Source organism: Chiroxiphia lanceolata, chromosome 26 (assembly GCF_009829145.1).
Source record: "Chiroxiphia lanceolata isolate bChiLan1 chromosome 26, bChiLan1.pri, whole genome shotgun sequence".
NCBI classification, from domain to species: Eukaryota; Metazoa; Chordata; class Aves; order Passeriformes; family Pipridae; genus Chiroxiphia; species Chiroxiphia lanceolata.
The window spans coordinates 2,075,803-2,100,477 of record NC_045662.1 but is presented as its reverse complement, the minus strand read 5'-3'; the positions used below and the strand labels follow the sequence as shown (position 1 = coordinate 2,100,477).

The 24,675-nt window shown below is 51.9% G+C and overlaps 1 protein-coding gene across 3 annotated transcripts in view; it reads left to right on the top strand.

Annotated features, from left to right (window-relative positions):
• Positions 1-897: 897 nt before the first annotated feature.
• The window catches only part of KANSL1 (KAT8 regulatory NSL complex subunit 1), a 100,704-nt gene continuing 76,926 nt past the window's right edge, over positions 898-24,675 (top strand). Inside the window, exons 1-2 of one of the 3 annotated variants that reach the window (XM_032711449.1) lie at positions 898-1,138; positions 20,499-21,885. In XM_032711449.1, coding sequence (XP_032567340.1) covers positions 20,582-21,885 — 1,304 coding nt within the window. In that variant the 5' untranslated portion in view covers positions 898-1,138; positions 20,499-20,581. Of the gene's footprint in view, positions 1,139-9,578; positions 9,718-20,498; positions 21,886-24,675 lie in introns of those variants that run through there. The other 2 variants (XM_032711447.1, XM_032711448.1) reach the window with 2 other exon arrangements.

The window sequence follows — 24,675 nt, the reverse complement described above, 5'->3', positions numbered from 1 at the left end:
ACCCCGCGCGTCCCCCCGGCCCCGACCCGCTGCCACCCGCGGGACACCCCCCGCCCCGCGCCCCCCCCGCCGCCCCCACACCCGCACCCCTTCGCCCCCCGCCCCGCCGCTCCCGCGGCCCGGCCGGACCCTCGGCTGCCCCGGGGGGGCTGCGCAGCGCCCGGACCCCCCTGCGCGGCCTGTGCGGGTGCGCTCGGGGCGGGGGGGGGTCCCGGCCGGGGGGGGTCCCGGGGCGGGGGGGGGGTCTCTGGGCGGGGGGGGCGCGGGGCAGGGGCCGAGCGGCGGCACCGCATCAATCACCGCCCGCCCCGCCCCCCCGGCCGTGATTGACGGGGCGGCGGCCAATGGGGCGCGCCCATGCCCCGCGCGCAGCCAATGGGCGCGCGGGGGGGGCGGAAGGTGCCCGCTTGAAGGCGGCGGAGCGGCGCAGGTACGGGCGGGCGCGGCGCGGGCGGGGGGCGTCGGGCACGGCCCGGGGGTCGCCGCCCCCTCCCCACCCCGGGCAGAGCCGCCCCCGGACCCGCGGCCCCACCGTCCCGCAACTTGGCTGCGGGGGGCCGGGCCGCGGAGGGGCTGGGGAAAGGCGGGGAGGGAGGGAGGGAGGAAGGAGGTGGGGGGGGCGGGTCCCCCCTCCCCACGCAAGGGAGTTGCGGGTCGGGGGTCGCGGGGGGCGCAGGGCCCGGGGCGCGGGGGGAGCTCCGCCCCGCCGCGCTGCCCCCGGGGGGCCGGGCCCGGCCGGCTCCGTGCGGAGCGGGGACCCCCCCCGCCCGCCCCGCGCCTCCATTTTAGCCCCGGGAAGCGAGGCCGGGCCCGGGGGGCTTCCAGAAGGAGCGGAGGGAGTGGGGGGCTCCCCCCTGGTGCCCCGCGCCCCCGGGCCGGCCTGCGAGCGCTGCCGGGCCCGGCCCCGCCGGCCGGCCCGGGGCGGGATGGAGGTAACGGGGGAGAGGGGCTGCAGGGCCCCCCCCGTGACAGCCCTTTCTCTCCCGCAGGTCCCGGGTTTTCCCAGCCCCCGGAGTACAGAAATAAGGAACTTGTCCCCCCCGTGCCCGGCGGAGGCTGGAAGGATCCCGAGGCCGCCCGTGTGCTGCCCACCTGGAGCGCAGGTGTGAGGATGGGCCCGGCCGCGATGCCCGCCCAGGTACGTCCCGCCCGTGCCCCCGGCCGGGCCCAGCTCGGCGCTGCCCGGACCCCGCTCCGGCCGGGCCGGGGGTGCTGGGGGGTGTGGGCAGGAGCGGGTTTGGCTTCTGACCGTGCAGGATGAGCCTGGAGCCCTGCACGCAGTTTCTTGGCGGATGCAGAACTTTAAAATGGAGGTTTTGGGGTTTTGGCCGAGAGTGTGGATTCATCCCGTGGGGGTTTCTCTCTCCAAAAGCATTTCAGTGCCCACATGTAGTGGAGAGATGTGTAGGCTCCTCTTGGGAGCTTGTGTGTGTGTGTTTACAGATGTTACCTGTCCTTGTGTGCAAGAGTGTCGAGACATCAAGGTGTGACCTGCCCAGAAAAAGAAAGATCTCTTACTTTTTTTCCTCCCTTTATTGTGTGCATCCTTAACCCCAGGTTTACATTAATCAGGTCCCTTTAATTTGCTGATATTCTCTGGCTTATATAGGTATTTATGATGTCAAAAGAGTTTTTTGTGTGCACCTGTCAGAGGGGTCTTGCCTTTGTCCCATGAAAACCAAAGGTCTAAACGTGAGTTTTCCTCCTCACGTTTCCATGTCTCTGGTTTCCTTGTGTATGAGGCACCTGTAGGGCTTCTGGGTCTGGAGTGGAGCGTGGTGAGGGTTTGCTGATGCTTCTCTTGAAAAGTCACCTCTTGCCTTGCTGATGTTGTTACAAGTTAAACTGTGTGTCCTAAACAGTCTAGTTCTGTGCAGCTGAATAAAACCTGAAGGGAAGTGCTGAAGGGAAGGATATTTCCCTCTTTTCATAAATCTACAAGCCAAAGCAGCCTGACTTTAGGTCAATTATGGAGGCTGAATTTAGACAAATTCTCTTGTAATGGGAAAACCAAAAATATTTTCTCAATCCCTTCACACTGACCTTAGACAAATCTGCTGTGGTATCTGATCTCCAGTTGGCCAACACAGCAGCAAAGGCTCTTAGCCTTTGTACAGAGAGTAACAGTGACTTGTTCTGTGGGCTTTGAGAAAGGAATTAAACCACTCTGCTGTGGGTTTTGGAGGTTATCAGTAAACATCCTGGAAATCTGTGTTCCTGCAGCTCCTGCCGACGCCGGTGGGAATGGGGAGATAACTAATCTGGAGCCTGGTCCTGGTTTCCAGAGTGCCACAGGCTGCTGGGGTTTGGCACATGGCTGAGTGGAGCCTGGCACCCGTGTGGGTGCTCGTGTAGCCTGGGGTGCCGTGAGCCCCCTGTGTGCCCCAGCCAAGGAGGGGCACAGTGGCCCACAGCTCTGCCTGGCAGAATGTTCTCATTCCCAGTGTGGCTCCTTGGCCTCTTACTGCAGCCTGGAAAACTCAGGAGGAGTAAAGAAGCAAGATGTAAGGGCGCTGAAGCCCTTGTGGAGTGGAGAGGTGGTGCCAGTGGCCGGGGAGGCCACGGGTGGTGCCCGTGTGTGCAGCCTGGGCACTGCAGGGAGACCCTGGCCTTGGGTTTGGGAGGCACTGGAGGATGTCTCTGATGGAGCAGGTGAGGGAAGGGGACATGGGAGGATCCCACCAGTCCTTTTTGCTTCGGCAGGGGCAGAGGGGAAGGAGCTGTGCCTGTGTGTGCTGTGGGGGCACTGAGAGGGGTCATGTTGGGCTGTTGTGTCCACTCAGCATCTCCACTTAGAGGCTTTTGCTTCTTGTGGTGAGGGTCTAGCTGGACCTTGATTTTTGGAGTGTGCGAGTGTGTCATCTGTTCCTGTGCCAGTTTCTTTACATTTGTGATTAGGAGCTGTTTGAGGGCTGTCCTGGCCTTGAGTTGTGCTCAAGATCTACCACCCAATATTATTGTCAGAATCTATGATGCTTTATTATTACAGAAGAGACTGACTCCATTACAGCCCTTGAGTTTTGTAAAGCCTGTTACCTGCAGCTCCTCAAAGGGGAGGGAGGTTTCTGGGAGCAGAGGAGCAGGAAGGTCTGCCTGGTCCTTCCCAGGAATATGCAGACTGTGCTGCTCCAGGGCTGGCTCTGCCATGGCCACAGCAATGGGGACTCTCTGCCTTCTCCTCATCGTTGCCATTTCCCCTTGGTTGCCTGGGCACTGATTCTCCCATGCTGGACTTGTGAGAGGAAGTGCTGTTAGTAAGAAGAGCACGTAGGGATGTGAGTTTTTCACCCATGAGCTTTGGTTTCTGGCTGTGTTGCCGAGGGTGTGAAGGCAGGTGGATTTGTCCAGGGCTGAGGAATTTGTGTGAAGCCCTGAAACTGAGGGCTCAGACTTGCAGGTTGTGTTACCTCTGGAACAGGAGGTCTCAGAGCACAGCCCTGATCTCAAGGGCTGAGTGATTCTTCAGCATGACCAAAGGAATAAATAATCTAATACCCTGCTTATCAGCTCTGATTCAGTCTGGTGAAACTGCTGCTCCAGTTTGGGATTAAACTGAGTCAGGAGCAGCTACCAACAGTGGTAATTTTCTCCCCCAAGTCTAGAAATCCAAACAGCAGTAGAAATGTTCCAAGTGCCCTACAGGAGAATTAGAAATTAATTCTGTTAGTGGATCTGAGGAAAGCTGTGTGAAAAAGATGACTGTGACATGAATCAACAAACAGACCTAAAACTGGTGTTAGTGTTGGTTGTGGCAGAGGGAGAGTTGTCACCTCCCTGGGTCAGCAGTGACTGGAGGCTGGATTTGGGAGTTTTGGGTTTGCTGTTGGCTCACTCAGGGAGCTTGAGGTGCAAGATTTGGTGCAGGTTGAATCCCTGAAGATGTTCTGTGAGCTTCAGCCATGGCTTGTGGATAAAGGAGAGTGGATCAGGACTTTCCAACTGGGAGAGGGAGAGAGGGTTGAGTTGTGCAGCAGGAATAAACCCAGTCTCCCTCTCAGCCCTGTGCTGGCAGCACACCAATGCTTGTTAACCAGTTGCTGGGTTTTTACCTAGTTCTTCTAACTTTTATTTACATGAAAGCTTACTCTATTTGTCTATCACGTGGTGGACCCAAATATTACCCCAGCAGTGGGAACACAGTGTGAAATGCCTCTGCTGTAACTACACAAACCCATCAGGATTATTTCAGTGTTCAGGTTTGAAAAGTTTGTCCCCTAAAACTCCATTAGCCTCTGTCTCATGGTTTTATAAGACATGGGCTTTAAATGGTCAGTGCAAGTTAGATCACATTTCCCTTTCCTCTCCCATGATACAACTACCTGAGATGGGAGGAATGCAGATGTTAAAGGTGAGCTGTCACCTTGCTTATTCTGCTCTTCATTTATATTTAATTTTAATCCTTGCATCATTAAATGTCTGGGGTCATAGACTGTCTCCTGCACAAACCACCCATAAAGTATTACCTCAGTTCCTGCCATCACAGTGTTTTCTGAGCAAATATCCATCAAACCTGGGATCTGAGGCTTATCCTTGCCCTTCTTGTGCAGTTTCATACCTGTGTTTTGGATGGATGGAAGCCAACATGGTAATATTTATGGCAGGTCACGGGCACCTGTGTGATACATGATTACAGTTAGATGTAGATTTGGATGCTTTTCCCTCTGCAAGTTGATAAAACCCAGCTATCACTCCCCAGCTGGAGTAACAGCTTGAAAATTCCGGGTGTTTTATTGTGGGTACTCAGCCAGATGTTCTTCTTCAGGAAGTGTTTCTCTGTGTTCCCCAAACTGGAACAAATAGAAGTTCCCAGGAGGGCTCTGTGAAGCCTCTTCTGCCCAATGTGCCTTGGTCTGATGCAACAGTGGGGAGTATTCCAGTGCTTTTTGGCAGGAGGAGACCAACGCCTTTGGCAGGGACTCAGACACACAGTGGTGAGGTTTGTTACCTTCATCAAACAGCCTGACATTCCCAGCCACCCATCCCTATGGAAACCATAGGAATACATTTCACAGCACAAACCATACATGGAAACATGCATGGAAACCTTCACTGGTTTAAAGTATCTCATTAGGGTATCACAGTAACAAATGCCCCTCGAGTTCACTGCAGTTTAAATAATTTCCCCCCTCACCTGCTTATCCTGAAGTGACCTGGGTGACCTTGAGAGGTGCTGATGGTCTAGAGAGTAAATACTCCAACATGAAAACAAGCACTGAGTGACAGGACAAGAGGGAATGGCTTCTCACTGCCAGAAGGCAGGGTTAGATGGGATATTGGGAGAAATCCTTCCCTGGGAGGGTGGGGAGGCCCTGGCACAGGTTGCCCAGAGAAGCTGTGGCTGCCCCTGGATCCCTGGAAGTGTCCAAGGTCAGGTTGGACAGGGCTTGGAGCACCCTGGGCTGGTGGAAGGTGTCCCTGCCCATGGCAGGGGGTGGAACTGGATGTTTTTTAAGGTCCCTTCCAACCCAAACCATTCTGGGATTCTGTGTTGTCCTTGGAATTCTGTATCAAATGGCTCAATCTAAATGATCAAGGGGGTTTTCAACAAGCAGTTTAACTTAGATCAATCACTCAGCTTTTTTGGCTGCATAGTAGTATACTCATTTCCTGTTCTTATCAAGGAAACTAAAATTCCATTGATCCAGAAGTCCCCAAGGAAGATCCAGGTTTGTAGCTCACCTTAGGATATGTTACTTGAACAGATACCTGCCTGATCAGGGAGGGATTGCTGAGCTCTGCCAGCCTCTGTTTGCCTTCAGGTGCCTCCACTTTCTGTTTTTTAAGGACTTTACCCTTTTTCTTTCCCTTTTAGTGAGCATTTTCAGAATGGGTGGCTGGCACGTGCTAGGGAATGTCTTCCTTACCATGGTTCTGGGGAAGGAAAATATCAGGAGAGCAGTGATCACTGCAAAGGTCTCTTGTTGCTGCAGCTTATCTATATTTAGCTTTAAACCAGGCAAGTCTTCTGAAGCCTCTGTGGCCACTGACATTTGAGCTTGCCTTTTGTTAGGATGAGGTTGCAAGGGAAGATGCAAAAGTTGTGGTTGTATCTGCAGGGAGTCTCATCGCTCTGTTCTTCGGTGGCCATCACCTTCTCCACCTTCAGGGTGTTTCCCAAACTGATTTAGCATCTCTGCAGGCTCAAAAGTCTTAAATATTATCACTTAAAAGTGTTAATATAGCTTTATGTACAACTGTGCACATACTTACTGTGCAGAGACTGTGAAATTTCTGAGGCAGGTGCAATCAAAGCAAGTCATGAGGATTAATAGGGGGGAGAGATGAGGCAGCAGTCAGGTTAGAGGAGCTGGGTACAGAACTCTCACCAGATGTTGTGGTTTGTGTGTTCTGGATAGAGGGTGATTCATAGGAGGACTTAAAGGATGATGCAGTAAAAATGTGCATTCACTGGGGAGAGCTGCTCTTGTTCATGTGGAGCATCTCAAGAGCAGGAACAACCTGTGTGAGGGACTTGTGGGTGAGGGTGCCTGGTCCAGGGGTTGCCAGGTGATCTGGAGATGTTGTGGCACAATTTCCAGTGGGAAATGGAGCCTGGAAGGGCTGAAGGAAGGTACTTGTCAGAGGCCAAAGCTGTATTATTTTGGGCTGCACGGCAATTTTTGCTACATCATCTCCAGATCAGGCTGGACAATGGAAGCTGCAGCTGTGTCTGTGCTGCAGGAAGATCCAGACCTGTACTGGACTGTCAGGCAGCAGATCTGGGCTCTTGGTCAGGTGCCTCAGCAGAAAACTCTGCACTGCAGAGTCAACAAAAGATCAGAAACTTTATTGCACAGGAGGTTCTTTTTAACTTCCTCCACAACAGATTGTCCCCTCTCTTCTGCTCCAGTATAAAACCACATTTCTTGCTACTTCTGCTTTTTAGCTGAGCTGAATTCAAGGTACATTAAAAAAAAAAAAATCAGAACTTTGCATGGCATTGTAGGGTCCTGTGTCCTGTGTTCCTAAAGAGCTCTGCAAATGTGGTGAGTGGATCAGGAGAGCGTGTGGAGCTGCTTCTGAGTTCATCATGCAACTGTCTGTCAGAAATGGCATTTTTTTTACCCTTAAGAATAGATTACATTCTCCATGTGACCCTGTTCTGTGCTGGATGTGGGGTTGCTGATAACACACTGCCCTGCTGCCCTCCTTGGCACTGTTTCATCACTGACTTGAAGCCCAGTTCAAGGTCCACACACTTTTTTTTTTTTTTTTAAGGTTCTGCATGACAGTGCTGAGAATGGGGTAACTGGTGTGTTGGGATGGGGAATGACCATGAGGGAGGGGACAACTGGGACTGCAAGGGACAGCACAGGAGCAGAGCTGGCTGTCTGTAGCTCCCTGCCAGGGCATAAACCCCAGCATTGGTCTTCCTGCTGTCCTTAGCTGGACATTTTTCTTGGAAAAACACTTAGGTGTGAGCTGAGTTTTGAGCATTTGTATGGTGAGCAGTCACCTCTGGGGTGGTTCTGGCTGCGAGCCCAGGTGGCCACACAAGGCTGTAGAAAAATGATGAAATATGTTGCCTGCGCATTTCCTGACCCAAAAAACCCAACTGTAATGATGGTTCTGTGGTGATTTGTTAAGCAGTGTGTTGGATTTTAAAGAGCAGCAGCAGTGTCTCGACCCTGTATCTCCAAATGCTTTTTAGAGGGGAGTGTTGTTCAGGCACAGGGTGGGATTGTTGGGGTGTCCTGTGCAGGGCCTGGAGTTGTGCTGGCTGTTCCTTGTGGGTCCCTTCCAGCTCAGGGTATTCTGTGGTTGCTTTTCCCCTTGAGTGGTGGTGGGATGTAAAGCAAGAGGAGGAAATGAACTTGCCTGTGTGTGCTGCATAATCCAGACCGGGATTGGCTGTACTGGCTATGGAGACAGGATTCATCCTTACCCAATCCTGCAGCCGAGCAGGACAGGTTTTGTTTTTCTCTTTAAACCCAACTCCCCGGGGCAGGTTCTCCTCTGTGACAGAGCACAGAGCTGGCACTGCTGGAGCTTTTTCCGTTTGCAGGCACACGATGGTATAAAGCCCTTTTTTTATTGGCAGAGCTGCATTCCTGCTGTAGAGGCAGCACAGCCCTAGCGAGGGGAGAGCTGAGCGAGATCTCAAATCAAAACCGACGCCGGAGCAGGGGGAGGGCGTTTGCCTTTCCTGGCAGGAATATCGAGCGGGATGGTGGCACCCCGAGTGTGACGGGTGAAGGGCTTTGTCTGTGCTGGGGGACACTCGGTGTGACCCTCCTGCAGGCGGCCACACCGAAGGTCAAAGAGGTGAAATGGTCTCTGCAGTCCCAAACTAATCGTTCGCTGCTCGTGGTGTGTCCTCCGTGTGGCCAGACGGAGTTTGGAGAGGAGGGGGGGGAGGAGGAACCCTCTTTGCTGGGCTGCAGACGTGCTCCTGAGGCTTCCAACCCCGCGTCTCCTCAGGACATTGGCCCAAAATCCTGTTTGTAGCATCGGGGGCTGCAGGTTTGGGGCTGTGGGAGCAGGGATAGCTCCGTCCGGAGCCCGCCGGGGGCCCTTGTCCTGCGGGGACACTCCCAAATCCGGGCTGGATCGGGGTGTCGGGGAGTTTTGGAATTGCCATGGAATCTTTAGGCAGATTGTCTGGGAATAAAGCTGATATTCCCAGAACGCGAGACGAGCGGCAGAGATCTCCCGGTGCAGCGGGTGGAGACGGGAAGAGCACGATGTGCTATTTTGGGGGGGGGGGGGGGGGAAGAACCACTTGAAACAGTGCAAGTTGCGTTTTAAGTTCTTCTTCCAGAGAGCGGCCTTTCGGTGAAAAAGACACCCCGCGTGAAGTCTGTGTTTCGGGGAGGGGATGGTTATCCCGGCGCGGTCCCCGCGGGGCCGGGTCTGTGTGTGCCGTGTGTGTCCCCCGGGAGGGGGGAGCCCGCACTACAACTCCCGGCGTGCCCCGCGCGGCGCCGCGCCGGCGGGCGCCCCCTGGCGGGCTCGGGCGGCGGGCGCAGCCTCCCGCAGCGGCGGGCGGACAAAAGGCGGCGGGTCCGCCCCTTCCCCTCCCTCCCTCCTCTTCCCCTCCCTCCCCTCCCCGGCGGCGGCGGTGCCCGGTGCCCGCCCCTCCCTCTCCCCCTCCCCTCCCGCACTGCAGCTCCTCCGCGCGGCCGCGGCGGGCGCTCGGCGGGGCCCCCCGGGCTGCGGGCGGGCGGCGGGTTGCGCTGCGCGGCGCGGCCGCCGGGGGCGCTGCGGCGGCTCTTCCCCTCCCTCCCCCCCCTTTACCCCCCCCGCCTCCTCCCCGTCCTCCTCCTCCTCCTTCCCCCCGGTGCATTCTCCGGCTGACGGGAGGGGGAGGGCAGGGAAGGAGCCCGGCCGCCATTTTCGAGCCGCGCCGCCGCCGCCGCGCTCGCCCCGGAGCGCAGGGGGGGGAAAACCGGGGCGCGCCGACGAGAAGCGCCGCAGCGCCCGCTCCGCCCAGCGCTCCGACCCGGGGGCGGGGGGGCCCCGCTCCCCCCCTCCCCCCCCATCCCCCCCCCTTTCCACCAGCACTGCGGCCGCCGAGCGAGGAGAGCCGGGCGAGCCCATCCCCCGTTCCGCCGGGGCGGGCGGGGGGGGCCGCCGGGGGGTGGCGGCGGCGGCGCCGCGGCTGCCGCCCCTCGTCCCCGGAGAGGCGGGGGAAGCCCCGCTCGGGTTTGTTTTGCGAACTGCGCCCGTTTCGCCGCGGCCGAGCCCGCCCGGACCGCGCTCGCCGCTCGTCACGTGGTAAGTGCCGCTTTCGCCCCGCGCCCGCTTCGCCCCGCGCCCGCCGCGCCTCCCCCGCCGCCCCTTTGTTAGAGCCGCCGCGCCCCGCCGGGCCCCGCCGGCGCCGCGCCCCAACTTCTCCGCACCCCCTGCGTCCCCTTCCCCTCCCCCGGTGCGGCGGAAAGTGCGGGGGTCGCCGCGGGAGAACCACCCCCACCCCCCCGCACCCCCCCCTTGCCCGCACACCCGCACCCCCCCACCCCCCCCCCCGCCCCGGGGAACCGCAGCACCGGGGGCGGCGGCGCCGCTTTAAATTGAAAATTCCACCCCCGGGGGTCCCGCAGGGTCGGGTCGGGGCCTCTCACGTGGCCGCGCTGCCCCCGGGGAGGGGAAGGGACGGGAGGGAGGGGAAGGTTGGGGGGGGGGGCACCATTCCCTAACCTGGGGGAAAGGGGTTGGAGGAGGGGGGGGGGGGACACACGACACACACACACACACGCGAAGTTTTAAAAGTAAACAGAAAAAAAAAATTTAAATTGCATAACCTCAAATCTTGCAAAACGCGTGGAAGGGAGCGGGTCCTCCCGCGGCCCCAAATCCGGCTGGAAAATAGGAGCGGAGCGGTGCCGGTAATCCCGGTGGGCTGTCACCGGCGGGAGCCGTGTCACCCGGGCGCTCTCCCTGCTCCCGGGGTGCACAATAGCGTCATTTTCCAGGTGCCTTCGAGCTCCAAACCCATTTCCCTCTATTTACTTTCCGGCCGCATATTTTGTATTTTATTTTATTTCGAACCGATCCAGAATTATTTTCCCCCAAACAAGCTGGGAGAGTCCGGCTATCCTGAAATGCTTGCTGTGATCCCTACGTGTGTTTACTTCCATCATGGGATTAGCATCTTCTGGTGCTTGATTACGGAGAAATTTCCGTCATTTGGGGTATAAATGGGGGTCATGTAGAAGGAAAAAGAAAGTCGTAATTATATCGGGAACTAACCTTATTTTCTCCCCAAAGATCAGACCCTCCTTCCAAACGGAGGTGTCATCCCTTCGCTCCTTAAATTTGTGTCCAGGTGGAGCAGAAGGCAGGCACTCCACAGATTACATTCCCTGTTATGTAAAATGCACTTGAATGACAAACTGTAGTTTTCCATGAAACCGGTCAGGATATGGGAGGAACTGCAGGTTTTTTTATTTGTTTTGACTGACCATTATATTTTGAACTGGTTTGGGCCACGGCCGTGGTGGTGGTTACATCATGTCATGTGTTGTGTACAGGGCGCTTTGTGCCTCTAAAAATAAGGTGAGGACAAGGCCCGTTTCTCCCGGGGTGGGAAAGTCGGGAAGGACTTCTGTGTGGGTCGGTCCCGCTGCCAGCGGGGGGGATAAAACATTTTGGGGGGGTGGTTGAGGTGTGACGTGTGTCCGTGCGTGCGACCGAACGTCTGCCGCGGGGAGGAATCCAGGGCTCTGTTTGTATAGAAGCGTTTTCTCTTTAAAACCATATTTGTCCTTTTTATAGCCTTTGTTTTCATGGAGGAACCTCCGATGCTCTTCCCTGCTTTAGCGTAGCCCTCTTGGATTTCCATTCTGGCACGGGAACAGCGACGCTGCTCAATCTGATTATATATATATATTTATTTTTTTTTTCTTTAATTGAGAAGTCAGCAGCCTTTTTAAATCAGCGAAGGGGAAAGTGCAATAGAGTTGACCTGGGGGCGGTGAAGGAGAAGCTGGGGGAACCCCCAGTTTGCTGCTGGGACCAGGATCCCGGGAGCTCAGTTTCCCTCCCCTTGGTGTCGGCCTTCGCCCGCCCTCGGAGACCAGATATGGGCGGTGTGTTTTTTGGCGCGGGAGGGACGGGGATGGTGGTTTTTTTTTTCCCTGTAGCCACACTGCCAAGGTAGCACAGCTGTGTAGGGCTTAATGGATTGATATGCTGCAGGAGCAGTTAATTGTGGAACTTGGTTGTGGTCCTGTTATAGCTGATTTGTAATGATTTAGCAATGAGGATGACTTGTGTTCGTCGTCAGAGGTGATAAAGCAGCAGATGACCAGGCAGATGTGGCTGTGTGTGTTTCTCTTACGCCTTTTTTCCCCCCTCTTTTGCCTTGTATTTGTTTTTTTTTTTACGCTGTATTTCAGTCTCATTTGCTCTCGGAGATCATCCGGTAACCGGAGAGCTGGGGAGGTTCTGACATCACGCAAGGCAGGGGTGAAAGCCGAGCAGTTCTGTGACCAAAGTCACTTCCTTTTGCCCTGTTTATAACTTGTGTTTTGGTGAAGGCCACTGCCATTATCTGAGGAACGCTTGGAACAAAGACTGTCTCTGGAGTTCCAGCACTCCACCCTTCCCTGCTTGGGCTCCACTCGCTGCCTGTCCTTAGGAACCTCTAAAGGCTTTTCCAGGGAAGATGAGACTCAGTGTGCAGTGAGGTAAAGATAAGGCCTGAGGGTTCTTAGGCCCAGCCCAAGGGAAAGGCTAAAGCTTGGGGAGTGGGAGGAAGGGGCAAGCAGCACATACTTTGATTTATGGGCCTCTCCCCCACCCCCTTCCCATATAATTTTCTTTTTCTGCAAAATTACATCTTTCTGTTTTTTGAGAGTGGTTCAGTGCTGTCTCTGCCCATCCTCATTTAACCTGATCTTTTACATTTTTTGTTTCTTTTTTTTTTTACTGGACTGTGAGGGAAACAGGTGGGCCAACTTAGGCCTGAATGGGAATTTAATTCCTGGAAGGGTCTCAGGTGGATCACATAGCGATCAGACCAAATAATAAGTAAGTTCTGCACGCCTGCCTCTCTTCACAGTGTTTATCCTTCCATTAAAAAGAGCCTCTGGAATGGCAGGTGATCTGAGAAGCACCGTTTCCGCTGCTGCATTTTATAAATACCATGTCCCAGCTCATGACTTCCAGGAATACAATGTCTATCTGGAATGAAAAGCAGCAAAGGCTTGGTTTGAGAATCCTTCCCTGTAAACAGCGGTTTAACTGCGTCTTTGAGGATGCAGTTTTTCTGTGACAAATCGTTTAAATTGGAATAGAAGCTTTCTGTTCTTTCTCAGCTGGGCCAGGAGTTGTCATAACCCAAATCACCAAGAGTCTGGGTGATGCAGGCCTTGAGTAAACATAATTCCATTAAACCCTGTGCGTGTCCTCATCAGCCCGAGTTCAGAGCCGTGTTTTTGGAAGAGGAGAGTTTGGATAAGGTCCCGTTTGGGTTTTTTTCAGAGAAAGTTAGAAAATCAGTCTGTATCTACCCTGCCCCTGCTGTCAGCAGGTGACTGCCAAAGGAGAACTCGGTCTGGAGAGTGAGACAAATGGAGAAATGGGATATGTTAATAGCTGGGAGGACTTAATTCTGGAGAGCAGAGTTTTGCCAGCGCAGTGTCAGAATTTAGCAATGAAAGCGTGCTGTTTATCTGCTAAAACGAGGAAAAACGGTGACAAAATCGCATCTCAGGAGGAGAAATGGGAGCAGCTGTCAGCCCAAACAGGCCTCATCCTCATCTGTGCCTGAGTTAATCTCTTGCTGCAAACTTATTATTTTATTTAGCTTTGGTGGAAAGGAAAGTTTAATTGAAATACATATTTCTGTATCGGGAGCTGCTTCGGGCCTCAGAGGCCTTAGCAGAGGGTGGACCTGAAAGATTTCTCATTTTCAGCTCTATCAAACGTTGGGAAACGTCTCTCTGAAATCTTTATAACTTCCTGTGGAGGTCTGCAGCGACAGAGGATGCGATGGGAAGGTGACTGTGAAGTCGCCTTGCACCAAAGGAGGAACAGCCAACCCAGCTCAGGCTGTAATGACGGCTGTGAGGAGGAACCTGGGATGGGTGAGGGAACATCACCTTCTATTAAACGAGTGCCTCGGTTCTGCAGCTCGTGTCATCTTGTTTTTAGCTGCTGCCATGGCAGTCGTGGTGGGCTGTGCTCTCTCCTCGGAGCAGGAGGAGCTGGGAGCTGCAGTCAGCTGAGCTGTGTCGAGTCGTGGGGAACCGTGAGCTGAACTCCAGTCAGAATAAAGTGTTGAAACTCGGCTGGAGTCGAGGCTGCTGGATTGGGCAGGGATCTGGTGATTTGGGACACTTAATTCTGCTGCTCTCTGGGCTGTTATTTCCTCTTCAGGACATGGCCAGTTATCCCAAGGCACTCCAAAGGACTTTTTCTACTGACAGGCTATGCCCTGTTCTAAAGCATTAAGTATAAAATATGAAGTATTAAGTTGGTGCCACTTATGAGTTGGGGGGGGTGTTAAAAGTTTTGGGAACAATCATATGCTTTTGAGCAAAGGTTGGTATGGCTGCACCTACTGAATGAAAATGTGTCTTTAAATTTAAAAGGCAATTCTGTTTTTTGTTTAACTTGCTCCCTGAGTCCTGAGTTCAGTTTTTCATATTTCCTGGGCAACTTGCCCAGATTATGCGAAAGAAAAACAAAATCTCTCTGATACTGGATGGGGGAGACCCAGATTCCACAATTCAAGCTTTTTTTATTTTATTTTTTATTTTTGACTCTGACAGGCTGCTGCTTTCTGCAAATGTCCCATTGTTGTTTTTTAAACCGCATTCCTTTTGATTCGACTCTGAACAACAACTTTGTTCTGTAGAGTAACTTAACAGCGATGGAGATTTTTATCTCCAGCTGCTTTGTTTTCCGGGTGAAGGTGTTTGTGCCTGTAATTATTCACCTTTCCAGACTTTTGTTTGGGGAGATGACAGTTAATGTTGCTTTGTGGCTTTTGTTTTTCTTTCTGACATCATATTGATGAAACCTCCTTTACCTCAGATGATGCAATTGATTTGGTTTATTTATATCCAGTGAGAATTCACAGGCGTAAGAGGGAATTATTCTTGCAGAAGGAGACCTCAGTTACTGCTCAGAGCTGACCAAACCCTGCCACTTGTGTGGACCAGCAAGTGGAAAGAGCAGCTTTTAGTTGGAAACAAATGAAAATGGAGCTCAGTAGCATTTCTTAATATTTCTGGCACGTTCTTACTATTAAAATTCTTATTTTCCCAGGGAGATTAGGTGCAAGTCTCTGGTGTTTAAGATATAGAAGGTACTCATGTTTATGTTGTAAAAATCTGTGGTTCTTGTGTATGTTCTTCACCTTTTTTTTATATTGATATTCAAAAAAAAAAGCCTGTTTCTCAAATGTGGGTCACTGTAAGCACACAGTCTGCACGTGATAACTGGCTTATCAATAAGGTGATCGTCCTGTACTTGCCTGTCACGTTTCCTTAATTAAAGCTTTGAGAGTTACCTCTCATGTAAATCTCTTTCTAAATGGGTAAACATCTGTCCTACAACTATAAAATGTTGGAAGGTGGTAACAAAAGGCAAGTAGAAGATCTGCTGTGGAGAATAGGTGTAACTTTTGGTAGGTGGACATTGTGGATGTGGAAAATACTTGCAGGGCTCGGGGAGTGAGTTTTTGTGTGTTGTTCCCTGCTGAGGTTAGAAGCACAAATGATGTTTTACTTGCAAAATGAAGTGTAGAGGGATTTTATTTCAGCAGGTTTGGGGTTTTTTTTGTGTTGTTGTTTTTTTTTTTTTTTTTTTTTTTTACCGCTGAAACATCTTTGTAACCACACGAATTGAAGAGCTGGCTGCGCTCTCGATTTGCAGTGGGGGAGGAGAGGGGAAGTGGGAATTGGTATAATATACTCACTTCCTTCAGGGTAACTTTGCTTTTATTTGCTTTTAACAGCACCTTTGTGTACGTCAGGAAATGGGTGTTGGGGAGGGCAGAGCTTTGGGGGTGAAGGGGTTTGAGGGTGTTGTGACCTGGGGGAGGCTGGCACTGAACAGGGAGGTTATTTGTCCTTGTGTGTGTGTGTGTGTGTGTGTGTGTGTGTGTAAGTCCTCCCCACGACCATCCATAACCTCCTCTGCCTTTGTTTCTCGTGCCAGTTTTAGGAGAAGGGGAATGTGCCCAGGTGGGTTTGAGGGAGGGCCTGGCAGGAGGAGACCTGGGGAAGCAGAGAGGCCTGGCAGCAGCTCCAAGGAGCAGACCCAGTGTGGCTGGAAACTGGGCTATTGGGGACAGGAATTGGGTTATAATATCAGGGATTTAGGCTGTAATTCAGGGAATATAGGTACATTCTTGTGTGTCACCAAGCAGTGATGGGAGGGCTCGAAGGCAGAGCTCAGCGGTCTGAGAAGGGAGGCTGTGGTGGGATTGATGTCTGGGAGGAGACCTGCTGGTGGGAGAGCATGGAGAGCCCTTCCAGAGGGAAACTGGAGTGACTCTTGGGACTACTCAGAGCTCTCTGATCTTCTCATGAGCCTCACTGGAAGCACCAGGTGCCTGATTTCTCTCCAAGAAACTCTGGGCACAAAGATTTCAGCAGGCCAAAACTTCCTATATTCGTTTCGGGCTTATTTTCTGAGGTACTGCACAAAATCATGTGCTTGGAAAGCCAGTTCTCCTTTCAAGGCCCGATTTTAAATTGGGTTTTAAAAGCAGAGAGTCTTGAATAAGTCAGCACAGGGAAGGATTGTTTTCAGGGGTGTCATGACCCGGGGTATAGTGTGACTGGGCGTGTTCCTTGTGCCTCCTCCAGCATCCCATCGTCGCCTCGACCTTATTCCCACTCTTCCCTCTGCTCTGTCTTGAAAAAGTTTGAATATTGGTGTAGTTGACGTGGAGTTGTGGGTGAAGCCTCCTGAGTAGTCCTGGTGCCTTTCCTCCCTCGGTGGCCTCCCGTGCACTCCTCGGGAAGCGAGGGAAGATGGGCGAGTTACGGTTACCCTGGTTTTACCTGCTTTCTGGAGCCTTTCATCTCTGCTCTGTTAATTACTGCTAACTGCTCTGGCAGTGCTCTAGTTTTAAAGGGAAAATGAAGAACATTCATTCAGTATTATCTAAAGACACACCGTAAACACCACACTGGCCTTCCAGAAGCAGCTCCTCTTGGATCTTCCCAAGTGAAGTCCAGCACAAGGGTTGTGCCATGGCTGCAGAAGGCAGGGCTGGAGTTGTACCGTGGCAGATGTGGTAGAACTGGAGCAGTGTCCAGGTACTCTGGCAGTTGTCTCCCAGCAGGAATTGTGGCAGAGGAGAAGCCTCTTGGTACTGCACGTGTCCCCTCGAGTGCTGGGAATTGTCCACCCTTGGCAGGGAAACACTGAAAAAGGGACCTGTGGGTGCTTACATTGATCTGCTGATACTGATGGGTGGCAGCAGTTTGGGTAGAACTTGCCCACAGGGTTTGGGTCCCAGAGGCGGACAGAAAATCTGGGAGAATTCCTGGAATTACTGTCAGAATTATCAGAATGCTCTGAAAGGCCCTCAGACTGTGTGAATGACCTTCTCTTTCCATTCTATAACCTTTCCAACTTTTCTTTGTTCCTGTTTCCTCAGAGATGCCTCACCTCCCTCTCCAATTCCCTGTTAGGAAATTCCTGATAAGTATAATACGACTTTAATAACAACCCAAACTTATGAACAGAGGGAGGGAATGTGCTTACAAATGTTCCTTAATGTTTTTTCTAAGGGTTGCTTGTGAAAGTAGAGATTTAATTCAGTGTTAGAGAAGCCAGTGCTGTCCAGCACGCAGAGAGTTTATAAGGACCTAAATAAAATAAAAAAAAATAGAGCCAATAACTTTTGGAGGTCATCTTTAAGCTACTAGAACAAAGCCTTATTCTTAGGGGAGGCTTTCCAGGCTTCCAAAGTATTTTAAATGCTGTCCACCCAACGAAAAGTGGAGCCAAGGAGGTTTGGAGTAGCTTAGCAGGAGGATTTTCTGTTTTCAAGTGAGTTTGGTAACCCGGAGGAAGAGGCATTGTCGAAGTTTTGCTTCCGTTTTCTACTTCTCTTAATTTAACTGAGCCGATGACCTGCAAATTTAGGTCATCACCTAAAACTCTCTTCAGCCTGGGCAAACTCCTGAGTGACTGCAGTCCGTGTGTGTATGTTCAGAAAGAATCATTTAGCACCAAGTGGGGGATTTTCTGCACTTTTTGCAGTTGGGTGTTTCCAGAGCTGCTGTGGTGAAGAGCCCTGGTCCGGAGTTTCCTCTGGAAGGGAAACCCACGTGTTTCTGCAGAACTGGGAGAGCCCGTTAGGGACAGTCACTCCCAGTGTGTGTGTGTGTGTGTGTCTTGGAAGGAGGCTGGAGTGGAGGAAGTCTTTATTCTGTCAGTCTTCCTCCCTGCTCTCCCAGGGGCGTCTTAGCTACAAGTGGAAAGTTCCCTGCAAGTTCCTTTTTTTTCTTTTCTCCCTGAGTAGTCGTGTTCAGTTTTTATTTGTGGACCCAAGTGGTACCTAAGAGCCATTTTCACTGAGTGTGGCCTGAACTTTTAGGCAATGCAGATCCTTTCTCAGATCCAGAGCATGGGCAGGAGGTGAAGGGGGTGAGGCTGCTCAGGTGAGACCCCCCTGCAGAGCTGCTCCAGCTCTGGGGCCCCAGCACAGGAAGGACATGGAGCTGCTGGAGCCAGTCCAGAGGAGGCACCAAATGGTCAGAGGGATGGAGCAGCTCTGCTGAGAGGAAAGGCTGGGAGAGTTGGGATTGTTCAGCCTGGAGAAGAGAAGGTTCAGGGTGACCTGATTGTGACCTTCCAGGACCTGAAGGAGCCGACAAGAAAGATGGAGAGAGACTGTTTCCAAGGGCCTGGAGGGATGGGACAAGGGGGAATGGCTTCAAGTTGACAGAGGGCAGGGTTAGATGGGATACTGGGAAGAAATTCTTCCCTGTGAGGGTGGGGAGGCCCTGGCCCAGGTTGCCCAGAGAAACTGTGGCTGCCCCTGGATCCCTGGAAGTGTCCAAGGCCAGGTTGGACGGGGCTTGGAGCAACCTGGGCTGGTGGAAGGTGTCCCTGCCCATGGCAGGGGTGGGACTGGATGAGCTTTAAGGTTCCTTCCAACCCAAACCATTCTGTGATTCTCTGACTGTGGAAGGCCTGAGTTTTGGACCCAGTGAGGAACCAGCCAGCTGGCCAATGTACACAATCATTGGAAGCCACACAGAGCAAATAATTTTGGGCATGTGCTGTGTGAGCCTTCCCCCCATGGGAACATGGGTTTGTTTCTCTAACTCATCTCTGACTTTTCACAAAAATTGAGGGTTTAGTACTTAGTGTTTTTCAGCACTAATGTCTTGCCTGTGGTCCCTGTTGTGGGGAAGCACCTGGGTCTGACGCTGGGGAGCAACTGTGGTGCAGCTGGATGAGGCTGGAAACAAAACTGGCTGGGAAATTTTCCTTGCTCAACATATTAAAACTTCAGATAGTCCTTGCTTTTCCTGTAAAGTGGTGTATTAATTTGGTCATTGGGATGTGTTAATGAACAGCTACAACAAGCTTATGCAAATTTATGTGAAATTAGAGAATTGGCATATCAGGCAAGAGATCAGGGCAACTTTTTATTATTAAATTGACATTGAAGTATCTTATGAAGATGCTAAATAACTTCAGCAGTAAAAAGAAAATAAAATAACTGTTGCTCTGGCAGCACAGCCTGTGCTGAGGGTTATTTGAATGCTATTTAAAAAGGCATTTAAAAACACTGACACCTTCAGTGGTAAAGAAAGAGGGTGAATGACCAAAAACTTGAAGGTGGGTGGAAGGTGGTTGCAGTGTACAGGAATGAAGTGTCTTGGGTTATTTCTCTTAACTTGTTTGCTCTAGTTGAGTTAAACCCTGGCTTGCTCTGACAGTCAGTGTAGAACTGCTCTGTATGTGTGTGGGTTAATTTTTATCCATGCTCTTGAAAGGGAAATGGGAATTGCTAACACTGGAAATCACCTGGCTCATTTGGAAATGCACTTCTGGGAAAGTAGGTTTCATATACACCAGGGAAGTGCCTTTCTTCAAATCTAAGGTTTTCAGGGAAGCAGTGGGGTTTCTTTAGCTACTGGGAGTTTTAGCATATGGAGATTTGTTCCCATCAAACCCTGTCTGTGTTCCATGTTATAGTTCTAATTTGTCATTTTTAACACCCCTGAGCTGGCAGTAGAAGCAGTAAAAACTGTTTCATAGGTGTAGCTCGGGGATTGTAATGATGAAGTTGGTGAGCTGCTGGCACTGAGGAATAGGTGTTTTCAGGGCCAGGCCTTTCATGGAGGCCTGAAAGGATTCTGGTGTGCTCGTGGATATACTGAAAGATGGGAACAGCTGTTACAAACAGGCATTATAAGAAAGATATTAAGCTATTAGAGAGTGCCCAAAGGAGGGCAGTGAAGATGGTGAAGGGCCTTGAGGGGAAGCCGTGTGAGAAGTGTCTGAGGGCACTTTGTCTGGTCAGCTGGAGAAGAGGAGACTGAGGGGAGACCTCATTGCAGTTACAGCTTTTTGAGGAGGGGCAGGGACTGAGCTCTGCTCTGGGGGGAGCAGGAACAGGACCCAGGGAATGGCTGGAGCTGTGTCAGGGCAGGTTTAGGTTGGATCTCAGGGAAAGGTTCTTCCTCCAGGGGGTGGTTGGCACTGGCCAGGCTCCCCAGGGCAGTGGGCACAGCTCCAAGGCTGCCAGAGCTCCAGGAGGGTTTGGATGATCCTCTGGGGCACAGGGTGTGGCTCCTGGAGATGGTCCTGTGCAGGGCCAGGAGTTGGACTGGATGATCATTTTGGGTCCCTTCCTGTGATTAACTTCAGGAGATCCTGAGGACCAGCTTGTGTGTTGCTGCTTCTGTTCCCACCTGCCTGGTGCCCAAGTGGCTCCAGGGAGCTCCAGGCTGGGGCTCCAGGAGGAAGGCAGGGATCGCGTCCATAAGCCTCGCTACCGTTGCCTGTCTCGTTTGGTTTATTTTCTCTCAAGTGCAGTTCCTAACTGTGTCTTTTCCCCTTCCCTCGTGCAGGCTGCCCTCGGGAGAGGCAGTGGGAGGCAGTGGAGCTGGCCTCGGCACCGGGAGAGGCTGGACTTCCCGTCTCTCTGTGCTGAATGGCTGCGATGGCGCCCGCTCTCACTGACGCAGCAGCCGAAGCTCACCACATCCGATTCAAGCTGGCTCCCCCGTCCTCCACCTTGTCGCCTGGCAGTGCCGAGAGCAACGGCAACGCCAACAACATCCTCCTGGCTGCCAACGGCACCAAAAGGAAAGCCATTGCTCCGGAGGATCCCAGTCTAGATTTCCGAAACAACCCAACAAAGGAAGAGCTGGGCAAGCTGCAGCCGCTGGTGGCCTCTTATCTCTGCTCGGATGTAACATCTGTCTCTTCAAAAGAGCCTCTGAAGCTGCAAGGAGTCTTCAACAAGCAGACAGTCCTTAAATCTCACTCTCTCTTATCTCAGTCCTTCTTGAAAACAAGTGATCTGTTGGGGAGACAACCGGTGTTGGAATTCACTTTGGAGAATCTAAAAACAATGAGTACTAATAGCCAGCCACCTCTCCCACAAGCGCCTGTAAATGGCTTGGCCAAGAAATTGGCCAAAAGTACCAATTCAGACCATGAAAACTCTAGTTCTCTGAATGGTGGGAAGTGTGCTCCTCCTTCTGCTGCCCTCCAGACTGTTGACTATAATACAGGAGGTTCCGAGTTGGGGGACTTGAAGACCGGGTTGACCAATTGCACTCTTCCACACAGAAGCCTTGATGCAGAGCACACGACTCCCTTTAGCAATAATAGCACTGCAAATAAATCTTCCCTTAATTCCACAGAGCAGCAGTGGGTGCTCGAGGGCAGCAGTGGAGAGACCCGGTTGCCCGGTGTCGCGAGTCGCTCCGACTTCGGCAGCAGCAAGTTGGAGGAGCAGAAACCTTCCCCGTTGGCTGGTCACCACAGCACCCTCGACTCCGAGATGAGGACGAGGGCGCTGCTCCGGCGGCAGGCGGACATCGAGAGCAGGGCCCGCAGGCTGCAGAAACGCTTGCAGGTGGTGCAGGCGAAGCAGGTGGAGAGACACATCCAGCAGCAGTTGGGTGGCTTCTTGGAGAAAACTCTGAGCAAGCTTCCAGCTTTGGACCCGCTGAGGCATCGGAGCCAGCTGATGTTGACCAGGAAAGCAGAAGCAGCCTTGAGGAAAGCTGCGAGCGAGACAGTTACTTCAGAAGGCCTGAGCAACTTCCTGAAGAGCGATTCGATATCGGAGGAGCTGGAGAGATTCACGGCCAGTGGAATGGCCAACCTGAGATGCAGCGAGCAGGCGTTTGACTCGGACGTCACCGAGAGCAGCTCGGGAGGAGAGTCGGACGTTGAGGAAGAGGAACTGACCAAAGCAGACCCAGAACAGCCCCATGTACCACTGTAAGTAGCCCTCGTGCTTGTTTACTTCTGCCGATGGGGAGCAAAGTAGATACGTGGTTTTTGTAGGAACGCTAAATTTTGGATGGTCTCGGATCAAAGAATTGTTGGAGCTGGTGTGGTGTGATTTACAGCACGTGCAGCACTGAAGATAAAATTCCTCATGCATATTGGAAATAGCCTTTGGTGTTTGTGGAGCAGCAAGTCCTGGAAATACAGGCTGGCTGGAGTGGTGTGAGCTGCAGATACAAACCCAGAATGCCATAAACACATTCTCTCCAGGATGTGTTGGACCTGTCCTCTGAAATTAAATGTTTGCTGTTTTGCAGTGGGAATGTTTGTAGTAAATCTGTTGTGTAAAGTAAGGCCAGTCCGAATATCAGTACCTGGCAGCATATTTGTGACTCGGGAATTATTTTATTTGTTAAGTGAACTGGCTGGAAAAAAACCCCAAACCTTTGAAGGGATTTGGTCCAAGTGCCAGGGGAAGTGTGAAGTGTGTTCTCCTCTTGAATGTGGGAAATTATTGCTGGGAATTTTCATCTTGGCTGTGAGTTGCATTAAACGATGACAACAGCTTCATAATTATGTTGTTAACTGGATGCTGTTTGCATAAGTATTAGGTGTCAGTTTGTGTGTGGAGGAGGAAGATCCTTGTCAAGGCAAAAGGTCTTGAGACAGGTCAAGGAAGAAGGGAAATTTTTCTTCCAAAGCCCAGAATTTTCCAGTATTTCGCACAAATCTCTTAAAAGGCCGTATTCTGTGTGTAGTCTGTGTGAAATCTTGCTTGCATCAGTAGATGATCTCTTCCACCCTGATGGACCTATTGAACCGAGACCTCAGTCTGTGAAGTATCGCTACGGTCGACAAAAAGCTCCCTGCAGCAGGCACAGGGGTCCTGGTTGGAATGCTGATGGCTTTCCCATCAGGGCTGGAAATAGTCACCAGGGCTTTCACATTCCTGCTCCGCTCTGGGTTTGTTCAGATCTCTGTGGAGAAATAACCGAGTGGACTCAGAGACCTGTTGTCCAGAGCAGGTTAATGGCTGCTCTGTGACACACATTTTACTGAACTGGGTGGATATGAACAGTGTGGGCACTTGGGAACTTCAGCCCCCTCCAAGCACACGCTCATATGGATGAGTGCTGATAACCAGATGTTACAGCTCTTGGATATTAAATTCCCACTCAGTGTCACATCGTGTTTTGGGATGGGGGCACAGGGCGAATTTCTGCATGTGAAGCCTTAGATGTGGCGTGAGTTCGGGTTTCTCCCAGTGCAAAGCTGGTAGCTGAACATGTGATCCCTCCTGGCTGGACATAAAGGGGTTCTTGTGCTGTTAGAAACAAGAGTTTAGTAACTTTATTCCTGATTTATAACATCCACAAACCTACCGTTGGGATTACTAGCAAAATTGCATTTATAAGTCTTGTAATAGCTATTGGAGGAGACATTTGATTAAAAATCTGTTCAAAATAATATTGAATTTCCCCTATTTGTGGGTTTCACGGCTTCACGTGTTGTCTGGCAAAGTGAAATTTCTTCGCCACTCCTCTTAATCCCAAGAGGAAGTGTGGTATTCAGAGACACGATGCGTGAAATTCTTTGCTGACTTTTCCGCCCTCTGCGTTCGTCATGCCTTCACGTCCCCAGTACCCTTAAAAAGCCAAAGATTGGAAAGCTCATAAAAAGACTGATCCCTCTATTGTCTCTGGGTTCAGAAGCTGGTGTGTGTGCACGCTGGCATCTAGGCCAGGCCCACCAAACCTCGTTTAAAGTTGGTGCCTGTGGGTATTTAGTAATTAGCAGCCCCGGCATTGACCGTCCTGTTGGATGAGTGCTGTGACATTGGGGCTCTGAGCTCTGCCATTGCCGGGGCTCAGTGCGTGTTGGTGCTTGTTAGAGACTCAAGTCGACCTTAAGAGCTGGTACAAGCCTCTGAGTGCATCTAAACCTCATTCTTTTCCAGCAGTGCTGAGAGGCAGGAAGGGGAAGAGCCGAGTTTTCCACTGGGAAGCCACCCTGGGCCAGCTGATTGTACAGAGCCATTGTTGTACCTTGGTGTAAGTGCAGAGCCTGCTCAAGGAGGGCTGGATCTTGCATCTTGTAGAATTTACTTAGTAGAAGGAAGACTTGAACTCTGACTATTTTAATTTTGGTAGTGAGATGGAACATCTTAAGTGTGTAATGGAGATATTCCAAAGCACCCGGATGTGTTCCTGTGTAACCTGGGTTGGACTGGATGACCTCCAGAGGTCCCTTCCAACCCTGACTATTCTGTGATTTTGTAAACTTCTGTCTCATTCCACAGTCACCATCCCTTGGCTCTGTATTGCCTCTGGGTGCCTTTGCCTTCCCCCAAAAAACTGCTGCTTCCTCCTAGACCTTCAGTGAGAGTTGTGCTACAGTTTTCCAAGCCCACTGGCACTGAGGGGCCATGTCACCAACTGCCTCTGGGATTCCAGTAGGAGCAGGCAAAAGAAACAAAGACTGCTTACATCATGCTTAGATAAGAGCTGACCTTTGAGTTTTTCTGGTGTGGTGGCATTCCAGAATCAGTATCTGGTCAAGGACAGACTTTGAAGCGTTTGTACTGTTCTGACCTGCCTGATCTCAGCTATGGAGCAGCATCTCCCTGAGGAATTACATCTTCCCAGCAGCATTAGGGGTGTATCAGAGCCTGGCAGGTCCTTTTAAAGCACTCCCAGATGTGCTGCCCAGGAAGGTGCCGTCACTCTGGTGCATAACCAGGCCATCGTTAATGCATAAACAAAGCAGGGAGGTGTTTGTTAC